The 21,827-nt window shown below is 38.3% G+C and overlaps 1 protein-coding gene across 15 annotated transcripts in view; it reads left to right on the top strand.

Moving 5' to 3' along the window:
* The window catches only part of ANKHD1 (ankyrin repeat and KH domain containing 1), a 140,987-nt gene that overhangs the window by 96,080 nt on the left and 23,080 nt on the right, over positions 1–21,827 (top strand). For all 15 annotated transcript variants that reach the window (XM_058439909.1, XM_032158077.2, XM_032158087.1 and 12 more), the window contains 11 exons: positions 5,526–5,671; positions 5,827–5,938; positions 6,430–6,575; positions 7,547–7,689; positions 8,493–8,706; positions 10,356–10,531; positions 10,740–10,902; positions 13,561–13,656; positions 14,118–14,234; positions 19,084–19,258; positions 21,023–21,470. In XM_058439909.1, the coding sequence (XP_058295892.1) occupies positions 5,526–5,671; positions 5,827–5,938; positions 6,430–6,575; positions 7,547–7,689; positions 8,493–8,706; positions 10,356–10,531; positions 10,740–10,902; positions 13,561–13,656; positions 14,118–14,234; positions 19,084–19,258; positions 21,023–21,470 (1,936 nt within the window). The remainder of the gene's footprint in view (positions 1–5,525; positions 5,672–5,826; positions 5,939–6,429; positions 6,576–7,546; positions 7,690–8,492; positions 8,707–10,355; positions 10,532–10,739; positions 10,903–13,560; positions 13,657–14,117; positions 14,235–19,083; positions 19,259–21,022; positions 21,471–21,827) is intronic.

Genomic DNA, 21,827 nt, shown 5'->3' on the forward strand with positions numbered 1-21,827 from the left:
AAATAAGGCAAGGGTGAATTAGGTTAATACCTAATGCTGCAATTGTAAAACATATTAACATATTGGTAAGATTATAGAGTAGGACAAATATATAATTAATTTTACTTAACTCTAGTTCTTACCACTCATATTAGTAAAGGAGAGAATACTGTACATCTTAAAATTCTACTTTAGAATTTTACTTTAGAAGTAAATTTCACTTTAGAAGAATTTTAGATGTATGATAACAATACATTTTACTTTTTAAGTATAGGAGTATTATTTCCTTATTGCTATTCTTTCAAAATATTTGTTGTGATAATAAGTTGTTTATATAATTTATTAATGTTGCAACTTGATTAGCTGATTAACTTAGCCCTTTAATGTGTTGTTTGATACGAGTCATACATGATGTAGTTCCAAACAGACTATATAAATTATTGATTAGGAACATGGTTCCTCAAGTCCTTCTGAAAGTGAGCATTGGGTTTTTAGCAGTTACCATAATAGCAAGTGATTCTCAAAGTTCAAATGTCTAGGAATATAAAGTAACTTAAAGAAATTCAAAATAGCTTTTACCTTTGAGCAGTTCTAGAAATACGTACTAAAATTTTCTTTTTTTTTTTTTTTTTTTTTTTGAGATAGAGTCTCACTCAGTCATCCAGGCTGGAGTGCAGTGGCTTGATCTCAGCTCACTGCAACTTCCGCCTTCCGGGTTCAAGTGATTCTCCTGCCTCAGCCTTCCGAGTAACTGGGATTACAGGCACCTGCCACCACACCCAGCTAATTTTTGTATTTTCAGTAGAGACGGGGTTTTACCATGTTGGCCAGGCTTCTCTCAAACTCCTGACCTCAAGTGATCCACTTGCATCGGCCTCTCAAAGTGTTGGTTTTACGGGCATGAGCCACCGCGCCTGGCCAAAATTTTCAATTCTATTGTAGAAAGAAGATTGGTTAAAAATCAACTAATATTGATTTATTTACATTTATTGAGCATTTACCACGCACCAACTTCTATGATAAATGCTAAATATACTTTATCTCATGGGCTAATTATAATAATACTTTAAATAAGTCCTTTTCCCACCTCTATTTTTCTGTTGAAAAACTGAAGCTGGCCAGGAGCGGTGGCTCACACCTGTAATCCCAGCACTTTGGCAGGCAGAGGCGGGCGGCGGATCACTTGAAATCAGGAGTTTGAGACCAGCCTGGCCAACATGGTCAAACCCATCTCTACTAAAATACAAAAATTAGCCGGGCGTGGTGGTGCATGCCTGTAATCCCAGCTACTTGGGGGGCTGAGGCAGGAGAATCACTTGAACCCAAGAGGCAGAGGTTGCAGTCAGCCAAGATCACACCACTGCACTCCAGCATGGGGCAACAGAGCGAGACTCTGTCTCAAAAAAGAAAGGAAAACTAAAGCTTAGAGAAATTAAGTTGCTAGTAAGTACCAAGATTCAAACTCAGTTCAGCCAAGTTTAAGAACCTTAGATGTAATATGCATGCGTATGTGTCAACTTAAAGTTCTGATTTATCTTTAAGTATTGTTATTTCCTTAGACTTCGAAATTCTATTAATCATTTCCCTTATTTTTATATTAAGATTTGATGTACATGTAAGTTTTAATACAGTTTTTGACTTTTTACTATGTTGTTACTATCATTGGCATCTTAACAGGCTCTTAAATTGTAATTTTAAAGTATCTTTAAATAACTCTGTAGTAGTGAATATAGGTTTAAGAATTAAAAAGTAATTAACAAATCCTCTTAAGGAGATTTGCAATAAAATCTTTAAATAATTTTTTCTAATTGACTTTAATATTTTATTTATAGTTTTTTTTTTTTTTTTTTGAGACGGAGTCTCACACTGTCACGCATCTCAGCTCACTGCAACCTCCACTTCCCAGGTTCAAGTGATTCCCCTTGCCTCAGCCTCCCAAGTAGCTGGGATTACAGGCACCCACCACCACGCCTGGCTAATTTTTTTGTATTTTTAGTAGAGACGGGGTTTCACTATGTTGGCCGGGCTGATCTCGAACTCCTGACCTCGTGATCTGCCCGCCTTGGCCTCCCAAAATGCTGGGATTACAGGCGTGAGCCACCACGCCAACCATAGGTTTTTATTTACATAGAACTATTTAATAAAGTTACCAATACATAAAACAGATTACAGCAATTAAATTTCTTAAAAACTCACAACAGCCGGGCACTGTGGCTCACACCTTTAATCTAACCAGCACTTTGGGAAGCCAAGGCGAGCAGATCATGAGATTAGGAGATCGAGACCATTCTGGCTAACACAGTGAAACCTCATCTCTACTAAAAATACAAAAAAATTAGCTGGGCATGGTGGCACGTGCCTTTAATCCCAGCTACTCGGGAGGCTGAGGCAGAAGAATCCTTGAACCCAGGAGGCAGAGGTTGCAGTGAGCTGAGATCGTGCCACTGCACTCCAGCCTGGGTGACAGAGCGAGACTTCATCTCAAAAAAAACTCACAACATATTTCATGTACACCTAGTATCAGTGAGATTTTTTAATAATAAGATTTATTATCTTCCATATTGCCTACAAAACTTTCTTCAACTTCGTAAAAAGTCAAGTAACATATTGTACTTACTTCTTCTCTCACCTCACCTCATTTTAAAATAGTGGATAAATTGTCAGACACAGTGACTCTGCGCCTGTAATCCTAGCTACTTGGGAGGCTAAGGTGGGAGGATTGCGTGAGGCCAAGAGTTCAAGACCAGCCTGAGCAACACATAGAAACCCTATCTCTTTAAAAAAAAAAAAAAAAAGCATACCATATAAGTTTAATTTGAATTATATATAGACATTTGTGGTAGCAGTCTGTCTTGGTCACTTTCAGAGATATTTCATTCAGAGGTAGGAAATATTTTAGAATTTATGAAAATGTCATAGTCTTGGTGTAATTTTCTCTTAATACAACCTTTATTCCACATGCACTTTTTAAATCTCTTGCTACTTTCTAGTTTTAGAACTTTTCATTTGTAATTAGTCCTGTTAAAGGCGCTTGCTATGGAATGTTTCTGACTGTCATTATTACATGAGTGAAAAAATGCTTCTAGGATAATGTAGTACAAAAATGTATAGTAATTATTACAACAACACATTTTTGTTAACAAAGCTGTTAAATGCACAAAAGTACTTTTTAAAAGCCAACTCTGTGAAGAAGTTTCTTATCACATTCTGGCATAGCACTCTAATCAACTATTCAAAAAAATTTTATATACCTGTTTTTCATAATAAAAAAAAGAGAGTTGAGATAACATAAAATACTGATAGAAAAGTAGTTCTTTACTAAAGTATATGTTAATAATTTTGGGACCACTATTGAAGTCTTACTGTTAGAAAGGTTCTGTAACATATTAATCTTCAGTGTCTTGTTTTTTCAAGCAGTTTTCCAAACATATCAGCTATTTCGAGGAGGTGTAACAAAATAGTATCTGCTTTTAACTCATTGAATGACAACAATTTTTCATTATTACTATTATTTTTTCTTGGCCACTTCTTCCAGAAAAAAATGACAAAAAAGTTTAAGGCTTTGTTTCCATTTTGCATATTCTTATAGGTGAAACAAACATATGTAATAATTATTCCTATTTGTAACTAAATAGTTAAATTATGTTATTTATGTGATGACAGAAGCTGGAGAAATTTGTATTGCCAAGATGGTTATATATGTTGGTGGGGATGAGCTGGGTAGCTCATGTAGAAATATATCTGGGCATCTTAAACTTTACTCACTTATTTAAACTAGTAATCTACTAAACTGAGTCATTCACACTTGTGAATAGTATCTTTGAATGGGATCTAGTCATATCAAAAATTCTAGACAGAAAATATTTTCCAACACTTAAAATGCTTACATTTTTCTTTAAGTCCTACGTGTTTTTGACTGACTTTTAATCTGGGTGCAAATGTAAGGTTATTGCCATCACTGATGCTTTGTTGATTTTTTTGTATATTATTACTGATTATATGTTTTTTTCTTAGTTTTTCCTTTCTTGAGTGAATAATGTTTTTATTTTTCAATACAATAAATAATAGTATTGACAATCCTATAAAATATCTGATAGTTACATCTATTGAGCACCCACCATTTGCTAAAAACACTGTGTTAAATGCTTTATATACAATATCTCTTAGACTACTCACAACATCCCTGAGATAGGTCCTGTTTCCCCCCGTGGTCAAACTCCATCTCTTATGAAACAAGAAATTTTCAGAGATATAAAATACATAATTTCTTTTAACTCAGTTTTCTTTCTTTCTTTTTTTTTTTTTTTTTGAGATGGAGTCTCACTCTGTTGCCCAGGCTGGAGTGCAGTGGTGCGATCCTGGCTCACTGCAACCTCCGCCTCCCAGGTTAAAGTGATTCTCCTGGCTCAGCCTCCCAAGTAGCTGGGATTACAGGCGCGTTCCACCACGCCCAGCTAACTTTGTGTTTTTAGTAGAGACGGGGTTTTGCCGTGTTAGCCAGGCTGGTCCTGAACTCCCAACCCTCCCGACCTGAGGTGATCTGCCCATCTCAGCCTCCCAAAGTGCCAGCATTATAGGCGTGAGCCATCGCTCCCGGACTTAACTCAGTTTTCGAACCACATTTTGAGATCTCAAATAGAACTTCAATGTTCATTTTAAAAATAGTTGGACTTTCAGATACTGATTTTTTAACAAAGTTTCAAAATAAATATTGAATTTAGAAAACACATACTGCCTGCTATTTATGTGAGAAATACTTGAACTTGTCTCCCTCCCCCTCCCCCACCTTTTTTTTAGATGGAGTCTAGTTCTGTCACCCAGGCTGGAGTGCAGTGGCATGATCTTAGCTCACTGCAGCCTCCACCTCCTGGGTTCAAGCAATTCTCTTGCCTCAGCCTCTCAAGTAGCTGGGATTACAGGCATGTACCACCACACCTGGCTAACTTTCTGTTTTTTTAGTAGAGATGGGGTTTCACCATGTCGGCCAGGCTGGTCTGAAACTCCTGACCTCAGGTGATCCACCCGCCTCGGCCTCCCAAAGTGCTGGGATTACAGGCGTGGGCCACTGCGCCCAGGCCCCTTTTTTTGAATTGTACACAGGATATCTTTATCTAATTGACTTTTTTACAAAATAAAATCTAAAATTCCTTTTATTTACTTTTATTTTTGGAAATTTTTTTCCTCCCTGTTGGCAATGTAAAAAGCTACTATTTGATGTATGTGCACTAAATATCAGGTGCTATGTTAAGTATTTTATCTGCATTGCCTCATGTGGTCTTTCCAATAACCTTCCAAGGCAAGTACCATTATTATCCCCATTCTACATATAGGGAAAATTGAAGCTCAGAGAAGTTAAATTACTTGCCCAAGATCAGAAAGTCAGTGTTGGAACTAATATTTAAATGTAGGTCTGTCTGATTCCAAAGCTTGTGATTTTACTATTACTATATATTACTGCTATGGAAATTTCTGTTTTTGTGTTTTTCTGTGTACAAATAACCTTACTCTTTTAAGTGGAATTTAGCAATATGAATATTGTTTTTCAGCTGTGAGTACCAGAGTGCCCACTGGTTCCAACAGTTCTTCTCAGACCACAGAGTGTCTTACACCTGAATCCTGTTCGCAGACTACAAGCAATGTGGCTTCCCAATCGATGCCTCCAGTGTATCCTTCAGTTGACATTGATGCACATGTGAGTAGATTGCTTTATTTAAACTTATTTTGCACATTCTGATCTTCTTTGGAAAGGAAAATTATTCTGCATTTATTGTGAAAAGAAATATTATTTGCTCTTAAATTGATAACTTCTGTTAAAAAAAAATTTAACTTATTTTTTTCTTCTCCTAGACTGAGAGCAATCATGACACAGCATTAACACTAGCTTGTGCAGGTGGTCATGAAGAACTTGTGTCTGTGCTCATTGCACGGGATGCCAAAATTGAACACAGAGACAAAAAAGGTAAATATCAGTCAGAAATAAAATCCAAGTGTAGTTACATCAGAAAATAATTAACTTTTTTATTATTGATAAATAGTTCCTAGACTATCTCAGTGATAAGATGGATAAGCATATTTCAATTAGGAATATCCGGATTCATTATTCTGCAGAGCCAAATAATTCTAAAAAAATTCAAGAATTAGACTGTAGATCATTAGTGAAATAGAGCAAGTTGTGGTTGCCTTTCTTAATCCAAAGGTAGTTCATACAGAGGCATCAAAGTTCATTATGAGTATAAACTTTAATAATTTTTACTGACTTAGTTTTTTAATTAGGTGTTTATGGGTTTTTTGTCACTAACAAATTAGGATTTAGAGCAGTTTTATGTTAAATCGTTATCAGTGTCTGCCCTGAAGGATTTATTTTGCTAAAATGCTAGAGAATTGTAAACAGTGGCTTTAAAATAAAACAAAAAACATAAATTTGTGTAAGATTTTCATTTTCTGATTTAGGTTTCACACCACTAATCCTGGCAGCAACAGCAGGGCATGTTGGAGTTGTTGAAATCCTTTTGGATAAAGGTGGAGATATAGAAGCACAGTCTGAACGAACTAAGGATACTCCGCTTTCATTGGCATGTTCTGGTGGACGTCAGGAGGTGTGTTAATGTTAATTTTCATTTTGTAAATATTTTGCTTGTATTTTAAAATATGCATATGATTCGTATTTTAGCTACATGAATAAAATTTGCATGTATTTTGTGTGTTTGTTCTTCTGAGGCAGGGTCTTGCTCTGTCTCCCAGGCTAGAGTACAGTGGTGCAATTACAGCTCACTATAACCTTGAACTCTGAGGCTCAAGCAATCCTCAGCCTCCCAAGTAGCTAGGGCTGTTTTGTAGAGATGGGGTCATGTAATGTTGCCCAGGCCGGTTTCAAACTCCTGGCCTCAAGCAATCCTCTCTCCTCGGCCTCCCAAAGTACAGGGATGATAGTTATGGGCCAGCATGCCTGGCCCTGCACGTATTTTGACATGTTCCATATACTTTCTGAGGAATGGGTACTTCTGTTAACTTTTATGGGAATGTAAATGCCCTTTTTTTTGGCAGCGGGGGGGGTGTTGTGCAGGGAACAGGAGGGTGAAGATGAGGTCTCATTACGTTGCCCAAGCTGGCCTTGAACTCCTGGCCTCAAGGGATCCTCCTGCCTCAGCCTCCCAAAGTGCTGGGATTATAGGCATGAGCTACCATGCCTGGCCATAAATTTCCTTTTAAAAAATCTGTTTCTTGCCTTTAAAGCCAAATAAAAATTATCTTAATCCTTACATTTATTCGGATTGAATGAATCACAATTCTAACACATGTGAAATGCAAATTTATTGCCCAATAAATGGCAAATAGAAAGGGTAACATCTTGTTATTGCAGTATAATTGGGATTTCAAAACTCTGAATTCCTGAAATTGAATCCATTTCTCTAGTGTTGATATTTCAATATTTAGGGTCTAATGAAATGTAATTAAAATATCAGATATTTAGATAAGGAAGTTATAAGTCCTGTTTCTTTGTGTTTCCTTCATTATAAGTTGAGCCCTTGGTGTAAACTCTCTTCTCTATCCATATTTTACTTTGTAGGTGGTAGACTTGCTGCTGGCTCGAGGTGCAAATAAAGAACATAGGAACGTATCTGATTATACACCACTGAGTCTAGCTGCGTCTGGAGGATATGTTAATATCATTAAGATTCTGCTTAATGCTGGGGCAGAAATTAATTCAAGGTATTGCCTGTTCATTTTATTGTTCATGTTTAGTAAGTTACTACTTTGGAGTTAAATGTCTACCTCTTAACGTTTAGACAGATACATTTTAAATTAAGGTAGTACTAAAGTTGCAAAGCCAACGATTATACCTATAATGTGTTTATAAGTAATCTCAGCTTATTTCAGTAATGTGGCTGCTTATAAAGAGGTCTCATTTCAAAAAGTATTTTGTTCTATGGCCTACCACCCTAAACGTGCCCAATCTCATCTTATCTCAGAAACAGTATTTTGTTATATATAGTTGGAAATTTATAATTCCTAAATAGGAATTACATTTTATTTTTTAAGTTATTTATTTTTTGAGATGGAGTTTCGCTCTTGTCGCCCAGGCTGGAGTGCAATGGCGTGATCTCGGCTTACCGCAAACTCTGCCTCCGGGGTTCAAGCGATTCTTCTGCCTCAGCCTCCCAGGTAGCTGGAATTACAGGCATGCACCACCACACCCAGCTAATTTTGTATTTTTAGTAGAGATGGGGTTTCTCCATGTTGGTCAGGCTGGTCTCAAACTCCCGACCTCAGGTGATCTGCCCGCCTCGGCCTCCCAAAGTGCTGGGATTACAGGCATGAGCCGCCACGCCCGGCCGGAAATTGTGTTTTAAATTGTGACATTTTCTTATTCTTTATTATTGGTCGAAACAAGTAAAATCTATTCATTGATGTTAGAAACCTCTCTTTTTCGTGACACCCTTTCATCTTTAATGCTTTTCTAAAATAATAGGCAACATATTATTTTAATTTTCTAAGCATGTTTCCCCCTTTAGGACTGGGAGTAAACTAGGTATTTCTCCCCTGATGTTGGCTGCAATGAATGGACATGTTCCTGCAGTAAAATTGCTGCTTGATATGGGTTCAGACATTAATGCGCAGATAGAGACCAATCGGAACACGGCTCTCACCCTGGCCTGTTTCCAGGGCCGAGCAGAAGTAGTGAGTTTGCTTCTGGACCGAAAAGCCAATGTTGAACATAGGGCAAAGGTAAGCATTTTTTACTTGTCAACTATTTCAGATACATTTCTGTAGAAAGAACATGGCATTTTAACACAAATTGAATGTAATATTTTCAATTATCATAAATTAAAACTGATACCAATGCAGAATTGAGGGATTATGCTGTATAGTAGTGAGTGACATACTGTCACCATCATGACTTTTATTAAGGACAATGAAGAAAACAGAATTAGTACTTTTCTCAACCTCAGCCTTGAGTAGCTTTCTGTTAATACTACAGCTTACAACTTTTGAATGTAGTAAGATTATTTTGTATTAACTCTTATACTGTAGACTTTTAAAGAACTCCTTTAATGAGGCATGTGCTTATCATTGTAAAAATCCCAAGCAAAAATTTAGTTCATAAGTTATAAAATTAGGGCAGCTAACATCTAATTTGACCATGGCAGATTTTGACATTTTCATGACTACTGGGTATTAAGAAAATAGGAGTTAGTGGAGGCCGGGCGCGGTGGCTCACGCCTGTAATCCCAGGACTTTGGGAGGCCTAGGCAGGTGAATCACATGAGGTCAGGAGTTCGAGACCAGCCTGACCAATATGGCGAAACCCCGTCTCTACTAAAAACACAAAAAATTAGCTGGGCGTGGTGGCAGGTGCCTTTAATCCCAGCTACTCGGGAGGCTGAGGCAGAAGAATCACCTGAACTTGGGAGGTGGAGGTTGCACTGAGCAGAGATCACGCCATTGCACTCCAGCCTGGGCAACAAGAGAGAAACTCCGTCCCACCCCCTACCCCCACAAAAAAGAAAGAATAAAGGAGAAAAGTCATAAGATAATCTCCATAGATGCAGGAAACACACACAGAGAAAAGAAAATAGGAGTTAGTATGTCATTGGCTTGAATTTCTTTGCTTAGAACTGCAAGGTTCTTAGAACTGTGGAAAGACGTAGGTTGGGTAGAATTTTTAATAATTAGTCAACAGTGAATCTAGTGCTCATTTGAAATCGGAAAGATTTGACTGGAAATCTCGTACTTTTTCCCTGAAATTCCCTTTACTTCTTAAAGTTTAGTGCAACATTTACATTCTTTTAATCTAAGTAATGAGGAAGTGTAGTTTTTCCGTGGCTTTTTACCACACAAGGAGAAATGAGTCTTTCCAAATTGAAAGTCATTCAATTTGTCTTTTTCTGTTACAAGTATTCATTGTTTGCCACTTATCCATTAAAAGTCCTAGAGAAATCTGTGTTATTTTGGATAGTACCGGTAGGAAATGTCCTTTGAAAATATGTTGGAGACTAATGTACCAAAGGCACATATGCAAAAAATTTATAAAGTGATTTTAATCTACTTATTTTTAATATCTCTATTCATTGTGCAAAGAAATTATCTGAGTAAATTCATAAAAGTATAGAAGTTACAGAATTTTTTTTTAGCATGAGATAACATGTTTTAAGTTCATTCTAGCACATCTGAATCTAACAATTTCTACTGCTGTTTAGTAAAATTCAAGGCAGAATATTGCTTAGCTCTTTTATGAGAGCTAATCGGAACTAGAATTGTCTTAAAAGTTAATTGCTTCAGTTTTTTAAAGAAATTATGTAGCTTAGTTTTGGTTTATGGAATAGTTAAAAAAAGAAATTATGTAACTTAGTTTCATAATTTATTGGTTTAAACAGACTGGTCTTACCCCCTTGATGGAAGCAGCTTCTGGAGGGTATGCAGAGGTTGGAAGAGTTCTTCTTGATAAAGGAGCAGATGTTAATGCTCCCCCTGTGCCTTCCTCAAGAGATACTGCTTTAACAATAGCAGCAGACAAAGGTCACTACAAATTTTGTGAACTCCTGATTCATAGGTGAGTACTTTTCTATTATAGGTAGAACTTCTCATGGTCATTTTCACTTTTCAGAGCTTTTAAAGTTAATAACATTGTTTTACTTTATTGACGTTGTTAAGAAAAGATTATTTGCAAGTTATTTTGTAAAACAAGAAGATAGAGAAAACTAGAAAAAGCCAGCCTCTTCTTACAGGAAACAAACTGTATTAATATGCCTTGTTTACAGGGGAGCCCACATTGATGTTCGTAACAAAAAGGGAAATACGCCACTTTGGCTGGCATCCAATGGAGGTCATTTTGATGTTGTGCAGTTGCTAGTGCAAGCAGGTGCTGATGTGGATGCAGCAGATAACCGGAAAATCACGCCTCTTATGTCAGCATTTCGCAAGGTAATTTGATATGGGGGAAGAAAGGTCAATTTTAAGCCAATTCTAAGTTAAAACCGTGTGATAAAGATAAGTTTATCTTGGAGAATTGAGTATATTTCCATAGAAAAATCACTGCTGTCTTTCCATTCTTTTTTTTTGAGACAGAATCTTACTCTGTCACATAGGCTAGAGTGCAGTGGCATGATCGCGGCTCACTGCAACCTCTGCCTCCCAGGTTCAAGTGATTCTCCTGCCTCGGCCTCCTGAGTAGCTGGGATTACAGGTGTGTGTCACCACGCCCGGCTAATTTTTGTATTTTTAGTAGAGATAGGGTGTCACCACGTTGGTCAGGCTGGTCTCGAACTCCTGACTTTGTGATCTGCCCGCCTTGGCCTCCCAAAGTGCTGGGATTACAGGCTCCCGACCTTATCTTTCCATTCTTTTGTGGCCAAATCTAAGAGCTATGTGGTAGATCACTATAAGCAACTTGGTTGTTAAATCACTTGGTGTCTTGACTATTTGTGATATATTGTTCATAAAATAGAAGATTTAAGAAAAACTATTATATGCAGATGGATTTTTTTCTGCCTAAAGAGGAACAAAAAGGAGTAGACTTTCATAAAAACTTACTGCATCTTCTGTGTGCGTGTGTGTGTGTGTGTGTGTGTGTGTGTGTGTGTGTGTGTATGAAACAGAGTCTCAGTCTATCAACCAGGCTGGAGTGCAGTGGCATGATCATAGCTCACTATAGCCTCAACCTCCCAGGCTCGAGTGATCCTCCCGCCTCAGCCTCCTGAGTAGCTGGGACCACAGGTGTACACTACCATGCTCAGATTTTTTTTATTTTTATTTTTTGTAGAGACGAGGTCTTGCTATGTTGCCCAGGCTGGTCTCAAACTCCTGTGCTCAGCGATTCTCCCACCTCTGCCTGCCAAAGTGCTGAGATATGGGTGTGAGCCATGCCTCTCATATATATTAAAGTTCATGCCCAGCCTTTCATATATATTAAAGTTCACTTATCTGCTATATTTTTAAAAGCCTTCCCATTGGTATAGCTTCCCAAACTATAAACTACTTATTAGGGCCTGTAAAGACCTGCATAATAAGCTTCGTGTCACCTTCCCCAGACAAATCATTTATGCTACTATCCCCTTTTGCTCACTAAGTTTTCTAGTTACTGGCCTGGAATGCACTAAATTTTCAACTGTCTCAGGGCCTTTGCTCACTGGTTTTCTTTTCCTGAAATGTTTTCCCTTGCTGTTCACCTAGTTCACCTCTCTACTCATCTGTTAGCTCCAATTTTACATGTCACTTCTCAAAGAGTATTTCCCTAACACCAAATCTGAAAAAAGTCCCTCTGTTTCTCTCTTATAGTTGAGTTTTGATTTTCCTTATCCCAATTTGTAATTATATCTTCAAACATGTACTTACCATTTTAATGCCTGTCTCGCCAACTAGATTGGTAGGTCCATGAGGACAAGAGTCATGACCATCTTTTTCGGCACTGTTTATATACCCAGTTGTTTAGCACAGTGCAATTTACATATAGTGAAATGCATGAATCTTAAGGTATGTGGTTTAGTTTTGATAAATGTATACATACATGTAACCCATACCCCATAAACATATAAATTATTTCTGTAACCCTAGAAAGTTCCCTCTTGCCCACTTTTAGTCACTTCCCTGCCCCAGAGGCAAGCATCTGTCTGATTTGTATCTCCATCACACTAATTCTTAAGGATGTTTTAGAACCTTAGTAGGAAGGGAAGCTATGCAAGCTTGGTTACATTAAAATAGATATGCTGGCCAGGTGCAGTGGCTCACGCCCATAATCCCAGCACTTTGGGAGGCCGAGTCAGGTGGATCACCTGAGGTCAAGGAGTTCAAGACTAGCCTGGCCAACATGGTAAATCCCCGTCTCTACTAAAGATACAAAAATTAGCCAGGCTTGGTGGTGGGCGCCTGTAATCTCAGCTACTCCGGAGGCTGAGGCAGGAGAGTTGCTAGATAGAACTCAGGAGGCGGAGGTTGCAGTGAGACAAGAGCGCGCCATGGCACTCCAGCCCAGGCAACAACAGCGAGACTCCCATCTCAAAAAAAAAGATATGCTTAGAATTGATTACAGATCTTTCAACCCTTGATAATGGCATTTAGAGAGTATTTTATTTAGATTCAAGTCCTAAGGCTCAGAAAGTTGTGATAGTCCACCTTGTTTAGTTAGTGAAGTAGAGGCAAAGTAAGACTTTGAAATTTAAAAAAAATTATTTATTTTAGGACTCATTTCCCTTTTACACTGAGGTTCATTTTACGTCACCAATGTTTGTTTAATAGATTTATTCTAGGAGATACTGTTTTTCTACAAAAGCTTTTTCTACTTTCAGTGGGATTAAATTCAGGAGAAATGTCGTCTAGTCCACCATCCATTCCTGAGCATACATTCTTGTTTTTATGCTTTTCTTTTTATAAGCTGAATGCTGATCTTATTTTTATAATTTTAATTTTAAGCTTAATATTCTATTTGGAAGTATTTGCCTTTTTATTCTTACATTGGTAGGCATATATGCAAAATCAAGGGATTCCTTTGTAATTCTTTTGTTTTACTTTCTTTTATTTTTATTCTTAAGAATAATAATTTTTCTTTTCATGCTACCTTGTCTAAGATTGTTGTACTTCTTACAGGGTCATGTAAAAGTTGTTCAATATTTGGTAAAGGAAGTAAATCAGTTCCCTTCTGATATAGAATGCATGAGATACATAGCAACAATTACAGATAAGGTAAGTTGAATATGCTACTGAAGCACATTTTTGTTCTTTGTGGAATGATATGCCAAAGTGTGCAGTTAGGAACTTGTTCTTTTTATATTCTGAAAGGTTGGTCACCTGATCTCTTTATGCTTCTGTTTCTCCATTTGCAAAATAGAGGGGTATAATACTTTTGATAAACTATTTTGAGATTTCTACTGTGGACCATAGTCACAGTGACTACACTAAGGTACTAAACCATTAGCCTAATGAGAAGGCTTCCTAAGGACATGCAGGTTTTTAGGGAAATGGTGTCTTATTTTTGTGAAAGATCGATACATGACTGGACTCAAAGGATAACTTAATTTGGTTTAGTGACTTTTCAGTTTGAGCTTTAACCTCTGGACTTTAATGTGCTCATCAGCTTAAGTTTTATTTGGCCTCTTTATATTATGTTTCATTATATATTTACATAATTCTATTTCCTGCTATAGGAACTGTTGAAAAAATGTCATCAATGTGTTGAAACCATTGTGAAGGCTAAAGACCAGCAAGCCGCAGAAGCAAATAAGAATGCGAGTATTCTTTTAAAGGAACTTGATCTGGAAAAGGTGAGTGGGAAAAATAATTTTCCTTTTTAGAAATTATTGAGGGTGGGGGCTGGGCATGGTGGCTCACGCCTATAATCCCAGCACTTTGGGAGGCCGAGGCGGGTGGATTACCTGAGGTCAGGAGTTCAAGCCCAGCCTTGCCAGCAAGGTGAAACCCCGTCTCTACTAAAAATACAAAAATTAGCCGGGCATGGTGGCACACCCCTGTAATCCCAGCTACTTGGGAGGCTGAGGCAGGAGAATTGCTTGAGCCCGGGAGGCAGAGGTTGCAGTGAATTGAGATCGTGCCACTGCACTCCAGCCTGGCTGACAGCGCAAGACTGTGTCTCAAAAAAAAAGAAAAAAGAAATTATTGAGGGTGGGCGTGGTGGCTCACACCTGTAATCCCAGCACTTTGGGAGTCTGAGCCCAGGAGTTCGAGATCAGTTTGGTCAACATAGAGAGGATGGCCTGAGCCCAGGAGGCAGAGGTTGCAATGAGCTGTGATTGTGCCACTGCACTCTAGCCTGGGTGACAGAGTGAGACCCCATCTCAGACGAAAATCTGCTAGAATAAACTTGTCACCTGTATGACCAATATTCTTAACAATATATGATTCAAAGGAAATAGGTGATAGATTCTTGAACCACCGTCAATTTTTTTTATTCTGACCTGTCATTCAAAAAAATATATTTTGAGCCCAAATATAAGGGAAGGACTAGATTTTGAGCAAGATCCCAATTTATGGCTGGGTGTGGTAGCTCACACCTGTAATCCCAGCATTTTGGGAGGCCTAGGTGAGAGGATGGCTTGAGCTCAGGAGTTTGAGACCAGGCTGGACAACATAGTGAGACCTTGCCTCTACTAAAAGTTTAAAAAATTCACCGGGCATGGTGGTGCACACCTGCAGTCCCAGCTACTCAGGAGGCTGAGGCGAGAGGATCTCTTGGGCCTGGGAGGTTGCGGCTGCAATGAGCTATGATTATGTCACTGCACTCCAGCCTGGGTGACAGAGCAAGACCCTGTCTCAAAAAAAAAAAAAAAGTCCTGTCTGGGCGCAGTAGCTCACGCCTGTAATCCCAGCACTTTGGGAAGCCGAGGCGGGCGGATCACCCGAGGTTAGGAGTTTGAGACCAGCCTGGCCAACAGGGAGAAACCCCATCTCTGCTAAAAATACAACTATTAGCCGGGCGTGGTAGCGCATGCCTGTAGCCCCAGCTACTTAGGAGGCTGAGGCAGAAGAATTGTTTGAACCCGGGAGGCAGAAGTTGCAGTGAGCCAAGATCACGCCACTACACTCTAGCCTGGGTGACAGAGCTAGATTCTGTCTCAAAAAAAAAAAAAAAGATCCCATTTTACCAAATAACATCATTACTGCCTAAGTGGTTTTAACATTGGTCTGCGAAGAAGTTTAGTAAAGCATTGGAAATCATTTATTTATCATAAGATCTGGGTTACAAGTGGTTTATTAGATTCCCAATTAAAGACTATCTAGTATCCTAGGATGTGTGCTATAATGGAAAAATTAAAACAAACAAACTAAAACATTGCCTTTCTGAGGCTCAGTCTGCTTACCTGGAAAATGAGAGTGTTGATACTGAGTTTGGAAATTATATTAAAAGAAAAAACATCATGATCAAGTAGAGTTATTCTAGGAATGCAAGAGATAGCTTAACATAAAAATATTTTGTTGATAATTAAAGGAAGAGAAAAAGTATGATTATTGAGAGATGCTAAAATTTTGACAGCAAATTTTGGCTTAAAAAAACTTAGTAAGCTAAACAGAGAAGAAAAGGTTGCTTACAATCATTGAGGAGAAAAAAAGATAACTTATCCATAATAAAAAATGATCATGTAAATAGGCAATTCACAGAAAAAGAAATACAGGCTGGGCGTGTGTGGTGGCTCATGCCTGTAATCCCAGCACTTTGGGAGGCTGAGGCAGGAGGATCACTTGAGACCAGCAGTTCAAGACTAGCCTGGGCAACATAGTGGGACCCTGTCTCTACTTAAAAAGATAAAATAAATACTATAAATAGGAAAGAATCATTTTTGTAATAGCTTCTTGTCAGGATTTTTACAGTGAAATTTATCAGTCTTTTGTAAAGATCATGATAGCTGCATTTTAGGCACATAAATAGATGCCACATAAATTTTTTTTTAAATAGCATTAGTGAAATTCACTCCACAAACCATACAATTTACCCATGTAAAGTTATGTAATTCACAGTTGGGCACAGTGGCTCATGCCTGTAATCCTAGCACTTTGGGAGGCTGAAGTGGGCAGATCACCTGAGGTCAGGAGTTCGAGACCAGCCTGGCTAACATGGTAAAACCCCTTCTCTACTAAAAGTACAAAAATTAGTCAGGCATGGTGGCACACGCCTGTAATCCCAGCTACCTGGGAGGCTGAGGCAGGAGAATTGCAGGAACCCGACAGGCAGAGGCTGCAGTAAGCCAACATCGTGCCACTGCACTTCGGCCTGGGCGACAGAGCGAGACTCTGTCTCAAAATAAAATAAGTAAAGTTATGTAATTCAGTGGTGTTTAGTATATTCACAGAATTGTACATTTATCAGCACAACTTTGGAACATTATGATTATCATAAAAAGAAACCCTGCACTCCATAGCTATCATATTCCCATTCCCCCGCTGCAATCCCTGTGTCCTAGGTAAGTGCTAATCTACTTTCTGTCTCTATAGATTTGTCAGTTATGGACTTTTCACATAAACGGAATCATACAATATTTGGTCTTTTGTGACTGGCTTAGTCAGTGAAATGTTTCCAAAATTCATCCATGTTATAGCCGAAATCAGTACTTTATTTCTTTTTATTGCCAAATACAAAAACAATTCTATTCTGTAGATAGACCACATTTTGTTTATCTGCTTATCAGTTAATGGTCATTGGTTTACTTCCACTTCTTGCCAATTATAAATAATGCTCAATGATTGTAAACAACCTTTACTTCTCTCTTTAGCTTACTACTTTTTTTAAACTAAAATTTGCTGTCAAAATTTTAGCATCTCTCAATAATCATACTTTTTCTCTTTAATTATCACAAAATATTTTCATGTTAAGCTGTCTCTTGCATTCCTAGAATAACTCTACTTGATCATGACGTTTTTTCCTTTAATAATGCAATTATAAATAAGTATACAGTTTTTGTATGAAAATGTTTTTATTTCTCTGGAGCATGTACCTATGGATGGAATTACTGAATCATATGCTAGTTCTGTGTTTAACTATTTGAAGGAGTGCCAGATTATTTTCCAAAGTGGTTGTACCATTTTACATTCCTACCTTCAGTGTATGAAGGTTTCAATTTCTCCACATCCTCACCAATATTATTATCTGTCTTTTTGATTGTAGCCATGCTAGTGGGTGTGAAGTGGATATCTTGTGACTTGGATTTGATTTTCCCTGATGGCTAATGATATTGAACATCTGTCTTTCTCTGTGCTTATTGGTCATTTGTATATTTTCTTTGGAGAAATGTCTATTCAGATCCTTTTTCTATTTTTAAAAAATAGCTTGGCTGGGCGCGGTGCCTCATGCCTGTAATCCCAGCACTTTGGGAGTACAAGGCGGGTGGATCACAAGGTCAGGAGATCGAGACCATCCTGGCTAACACGGTGAAACCCCGTCTCTACTAAAAAATACAAAAAATTAGCCGGGCATGGTGGCGGGCGCCTGTAGTCCCAGCTACTTGGGAGGCTGAGGCAGGAGAATGGCGTGAACTCGGGAGGCGGAGCTTGCAGTGAGCCGAGATCATGCCACTGCACTCCAGCCTGGGCAACAGAGCGAGACTCCGTCTCAAAAAAAAATAGCTTTATTGAGGTATATTTGACAATTAAAAATTTGTGTATATTTAAAATGTATAACTTGGTTTTTTTTTAATTAATTTTTTTCTTTTTTCATTTCTTTTTTTTTTTAAGAGACAGGGTCTTACTCTGTTGCCCAGGCTGAGTCTAGTGGCATGATTATAGCTCACTAGAGCCTCAAACTCCTGGGCACCTGCAATCCTCCTGCCTCCCAAGTAGCTGGGACTACAGGCATAGGTCACCATGCCTGGCTAATTTTCTTATTTTTTTACAGAGATGGGATCTTGCTATATTGCCCAGGCTGGTCTCAAACTCCTGGGCTCAAGCAGTCTTTCCTCCTCAGTCTCTCAAAGTGCTTGTATTACAGGCGTGAGCCGCCATGCCCAGCCTGCATATAACTTGATGTTTTCATAATCTGTTTTTTAAATGGACTTTTCATTCGTGAGTTGTAAGATTTTTTTTATGTATTATAGATACAAGTCCCTTACCAGTTGTATGATTTGCAAAAATATTTTTCCCATTTTATAGGTTGACTTTTTACTTTTTTTTTTTTTTTGAGACAGTCTCACTCTGTCGCCCAGGCTGGAGTGTGGTGCCATGATCTCGGCTCATTGCAACCTCTGCCTCCCAGGTTCAAGTGATTGTCCTGCCTCAGCCTCTCGAGTAGCTGAGACTACAAGTCCGTGCCACCACACCCAGCTGATTTTTGTATTTTTAGTAGAGATGGGGTTTCGCCATGTTGGCTACATTAGTCTCGAACTCCTGACCTCAGGTGATCCACCAACCTCGGCCTCTCAAAGTGCTGGGATTACAGGTGTGAGCCACCACGCCCAGCTGATTTTTTACTTTCTTGATGATTCCTTTGAAGTACAAAAGTTTTTATTTTGATGGTGTCCAGTTTATTTTTTCTTGTTGGCATTTATAAATGTGTTTTGAGAGTAACATCCATGGAAATCCCTGTGTATCATAAACAAAAATATCATTTCATTCTTTATTTTACATTACTGCCTTATTGGTAAAATTATATAACTGCTTTATTTCCAGTCAAGAGAAGAGAGCAGAAAGCAGGCTCTTGCTGCTAAAAGAGAAAAAAGAAAAGAAAAGAGAAAAAAGAAAAAAGAGGAACAGAAAAGGAAACAGGAAGAAGATGAAGAAAACAAACCTAAGGAGAATTCAGAACTACCAGAGGATGAAGACGAAGAGGAGAATGATGAAGATGGTGAGAAACAAACCATCTGAATTAACGATAAAATTCTCCTTTGTCTATCAACTTCATTTTGAGTGCTCTTTGCTCTAGTTAACTCTAGTTAAACATTTGATTACTTTATTAATCTGAAATGGACAATGACTTTTATAGTAAATATTTCTAAGTGTTTTGCATTGTAAATTAATGCAGAGAAACAAGAGGGAAAACAAGCACATAATTTGAATAAATTCAGTTGTAATTTAAGTCACCTTGTAAAATACTGCATATATACTAAAAGCAATACAGTAAGAGGTTTGCCACCTTTTTTTTGAGATTCTTCTCTAACTCTTCCTCTCCTGATTAGAAGTACAGTTTCTCAGTTTATTTTTAGCTGAGATTCAGGCTCAAGGATATAGAGGCCTGAAATGTCAGTAGAGATGGGTTTAGTACTTTCAAAGAGTTATTTATTGTACTGTCTGGCAGTGCTTGTAATAGGCAAATAATTTTGTTCTACTTGAATTCTAATTCTAAAATACTATTTGAAAAATGTCCTAAATTCAAACTATATTATGATTTGGGTTCATGAGACTAGAATTGAGAATATTAAGAATATTGGGCCGGGTGCGATGGCTCACACCTGTAATCCCAGCACTTTGGGAGACCGAGAGCGGATCACGAGGTCAGGAGTTTGAGACCAGCCTGACCAATATGGTGAAACCCGTTTCTACTTAAAAAAAAAAAAATAACAAAATTATCCTGGGATTACAGGCGTGGTGGCACATGCTTATAATCCCAGCTACTCAGGAGGCTGAGGCAGGAGAATTGCTTGAACCTGGGAGGCGGAGGTGGTGAGCCGAGTTCACGCCATTGCACTCCAGCCTGGGTGACAGGAGCAAAAAACTCTGTCTCATAAAAAAAAAAAAAAAAAAGAATATTAAGAATATTGCTAGTATGTGTGTCCTATACCACCTTAGACAAGAAAATATATATTTGTTCTAACAACAAATAATAGTAAATATTTATTAGGCTAACAAGAGTAAAGATTTTTTGTGTGTGTTTTTTTGAGATGAGGTCTCCCTCTGCCACCCAGGCTGGAGTGCAGTGGTGCAATCTTGGCTCACTGCAACCTCTGCCCCCCAGGTTCAGGTGATCCTCCCACCCCAGCCTCCCAAGTAGCGGGGACCACAGGTTTGCACCACCATCCCCAGCTAATTTTTGTGTTTTTTGTAGAGACAAGATTTCGCCGTGTTGCGCAGGCTGGTCTTGAACTCCTGAGCTCAAGTAATCAATCCACCTGCCTTGGCCTCCCACAGTGCTGGAATTACAGGCATGAGCCACTGAACCTGGCCCCAGTAAACGATTTCTTTATTTCAGCTGGGCGCAGTGGCTCACACCTGTAATCCCAGCACTTTGGGAGGCTGAGGTGGGTGGATCATGAGGTCAGGAGTTTGAGACCAGCCTGGCCAACATGGTGAAACCCTGTCTCTACTAAAAGTACAAAAATTAGCCGGGCATGGTGGCGCACGCCTGTAGTCCCAGCTACCTGGGAGGCAGAGGTTGCAGTGAGCCAATATCGCACCACTGCATTCCAGCCTGGGCGACAGAGCAAGACTCTGTCTCAAAAAAAAAAAAAAAAAAAAAAAAAAAAAAAAGATTTCTTTATTTCTTAGTGAATACTGGTGAAAGGAAAATATGATGTAAAAGACTGAATTATTATGAATTATCAAATATATTCTGTCAGAATTTGTTTTGAGATCTGTGACTCAGTATGATTTTTATTCTTTTTAACAATTTCAGTGGAGCAAGAAGTTCCCATAGAACCTCCTAGTGCAACCACCACCACCACGATTGGAATCTCTGCAACATCTGCAACATTCACAAATGTGTTTGGGAAAAAAAGGGCCAATGTGGTGACAACTCCCAGCACCAATCGGAAAAATAAGAAGAACAAAACAAAAGAAACCCCTCCTACAGCACATTTAATTTTACCAGAACAACATATGTCTTTAGCCCAACAAAAGGCAGATAAAAATAAAATAAATGGAGAACCTAGAGGTGGTGGTGCAGGTGGGAATAGTGATTCAGATAACTTGGACAGCACAGACTGCAACAGTGAGAGTAGCAGTGGTGGTAAAAGCCAAGAGTTAAATTTTGTGATGGATGTGAATTCCTCTAAATACCCCTCACTGCTCCTTCATTCCCAAGAAGAAAAGACAAGTACTGCTACTTCCAAAACTCAGACACGGTAAATTTTTCTGATTTGTTAACTCTACCTGCACCTTTCCTTCTTCATGCCTGGCACAAGAATTTGAAGTATATTATCCAAGTACAAGTTGTGTTAAACAATTGAAGTCTACCACATTATCTATCTTCAGTATTCAAAACTGAAATTCACCCATGTCCTCTTCATCATGTGCTAGTTAGGAAATGAGATTATTAGAAATTTTTATAGGATTCATAGTCTGAAGTTGAAAATATTTGCATGCTTTGATTTTATCTAACTGTACCATTTTTATTGATTATGGTCTAATTTTTGGCATCTGAATCCATTTTAATACTAAAATAAATGATGGGCTCTTTGCTCTATTTCTGTTTTTCTGAC

Source organism: Hylobates moloch, unplaced genomic scaffold, assembly GCF_009828535.3.
Source record: "Hylobates moloch isolate HMO894 unplaced genomic scaffold, HMol_V3 SCAFFOLD_6, whole genome shotgun sequence".
Classification (NCBI taxonomy): Eukaryota; Metazoa; Chordata; class Mammalia; order Primates; family Hylobatidae; genus Hylobates; species Hylobates moloch.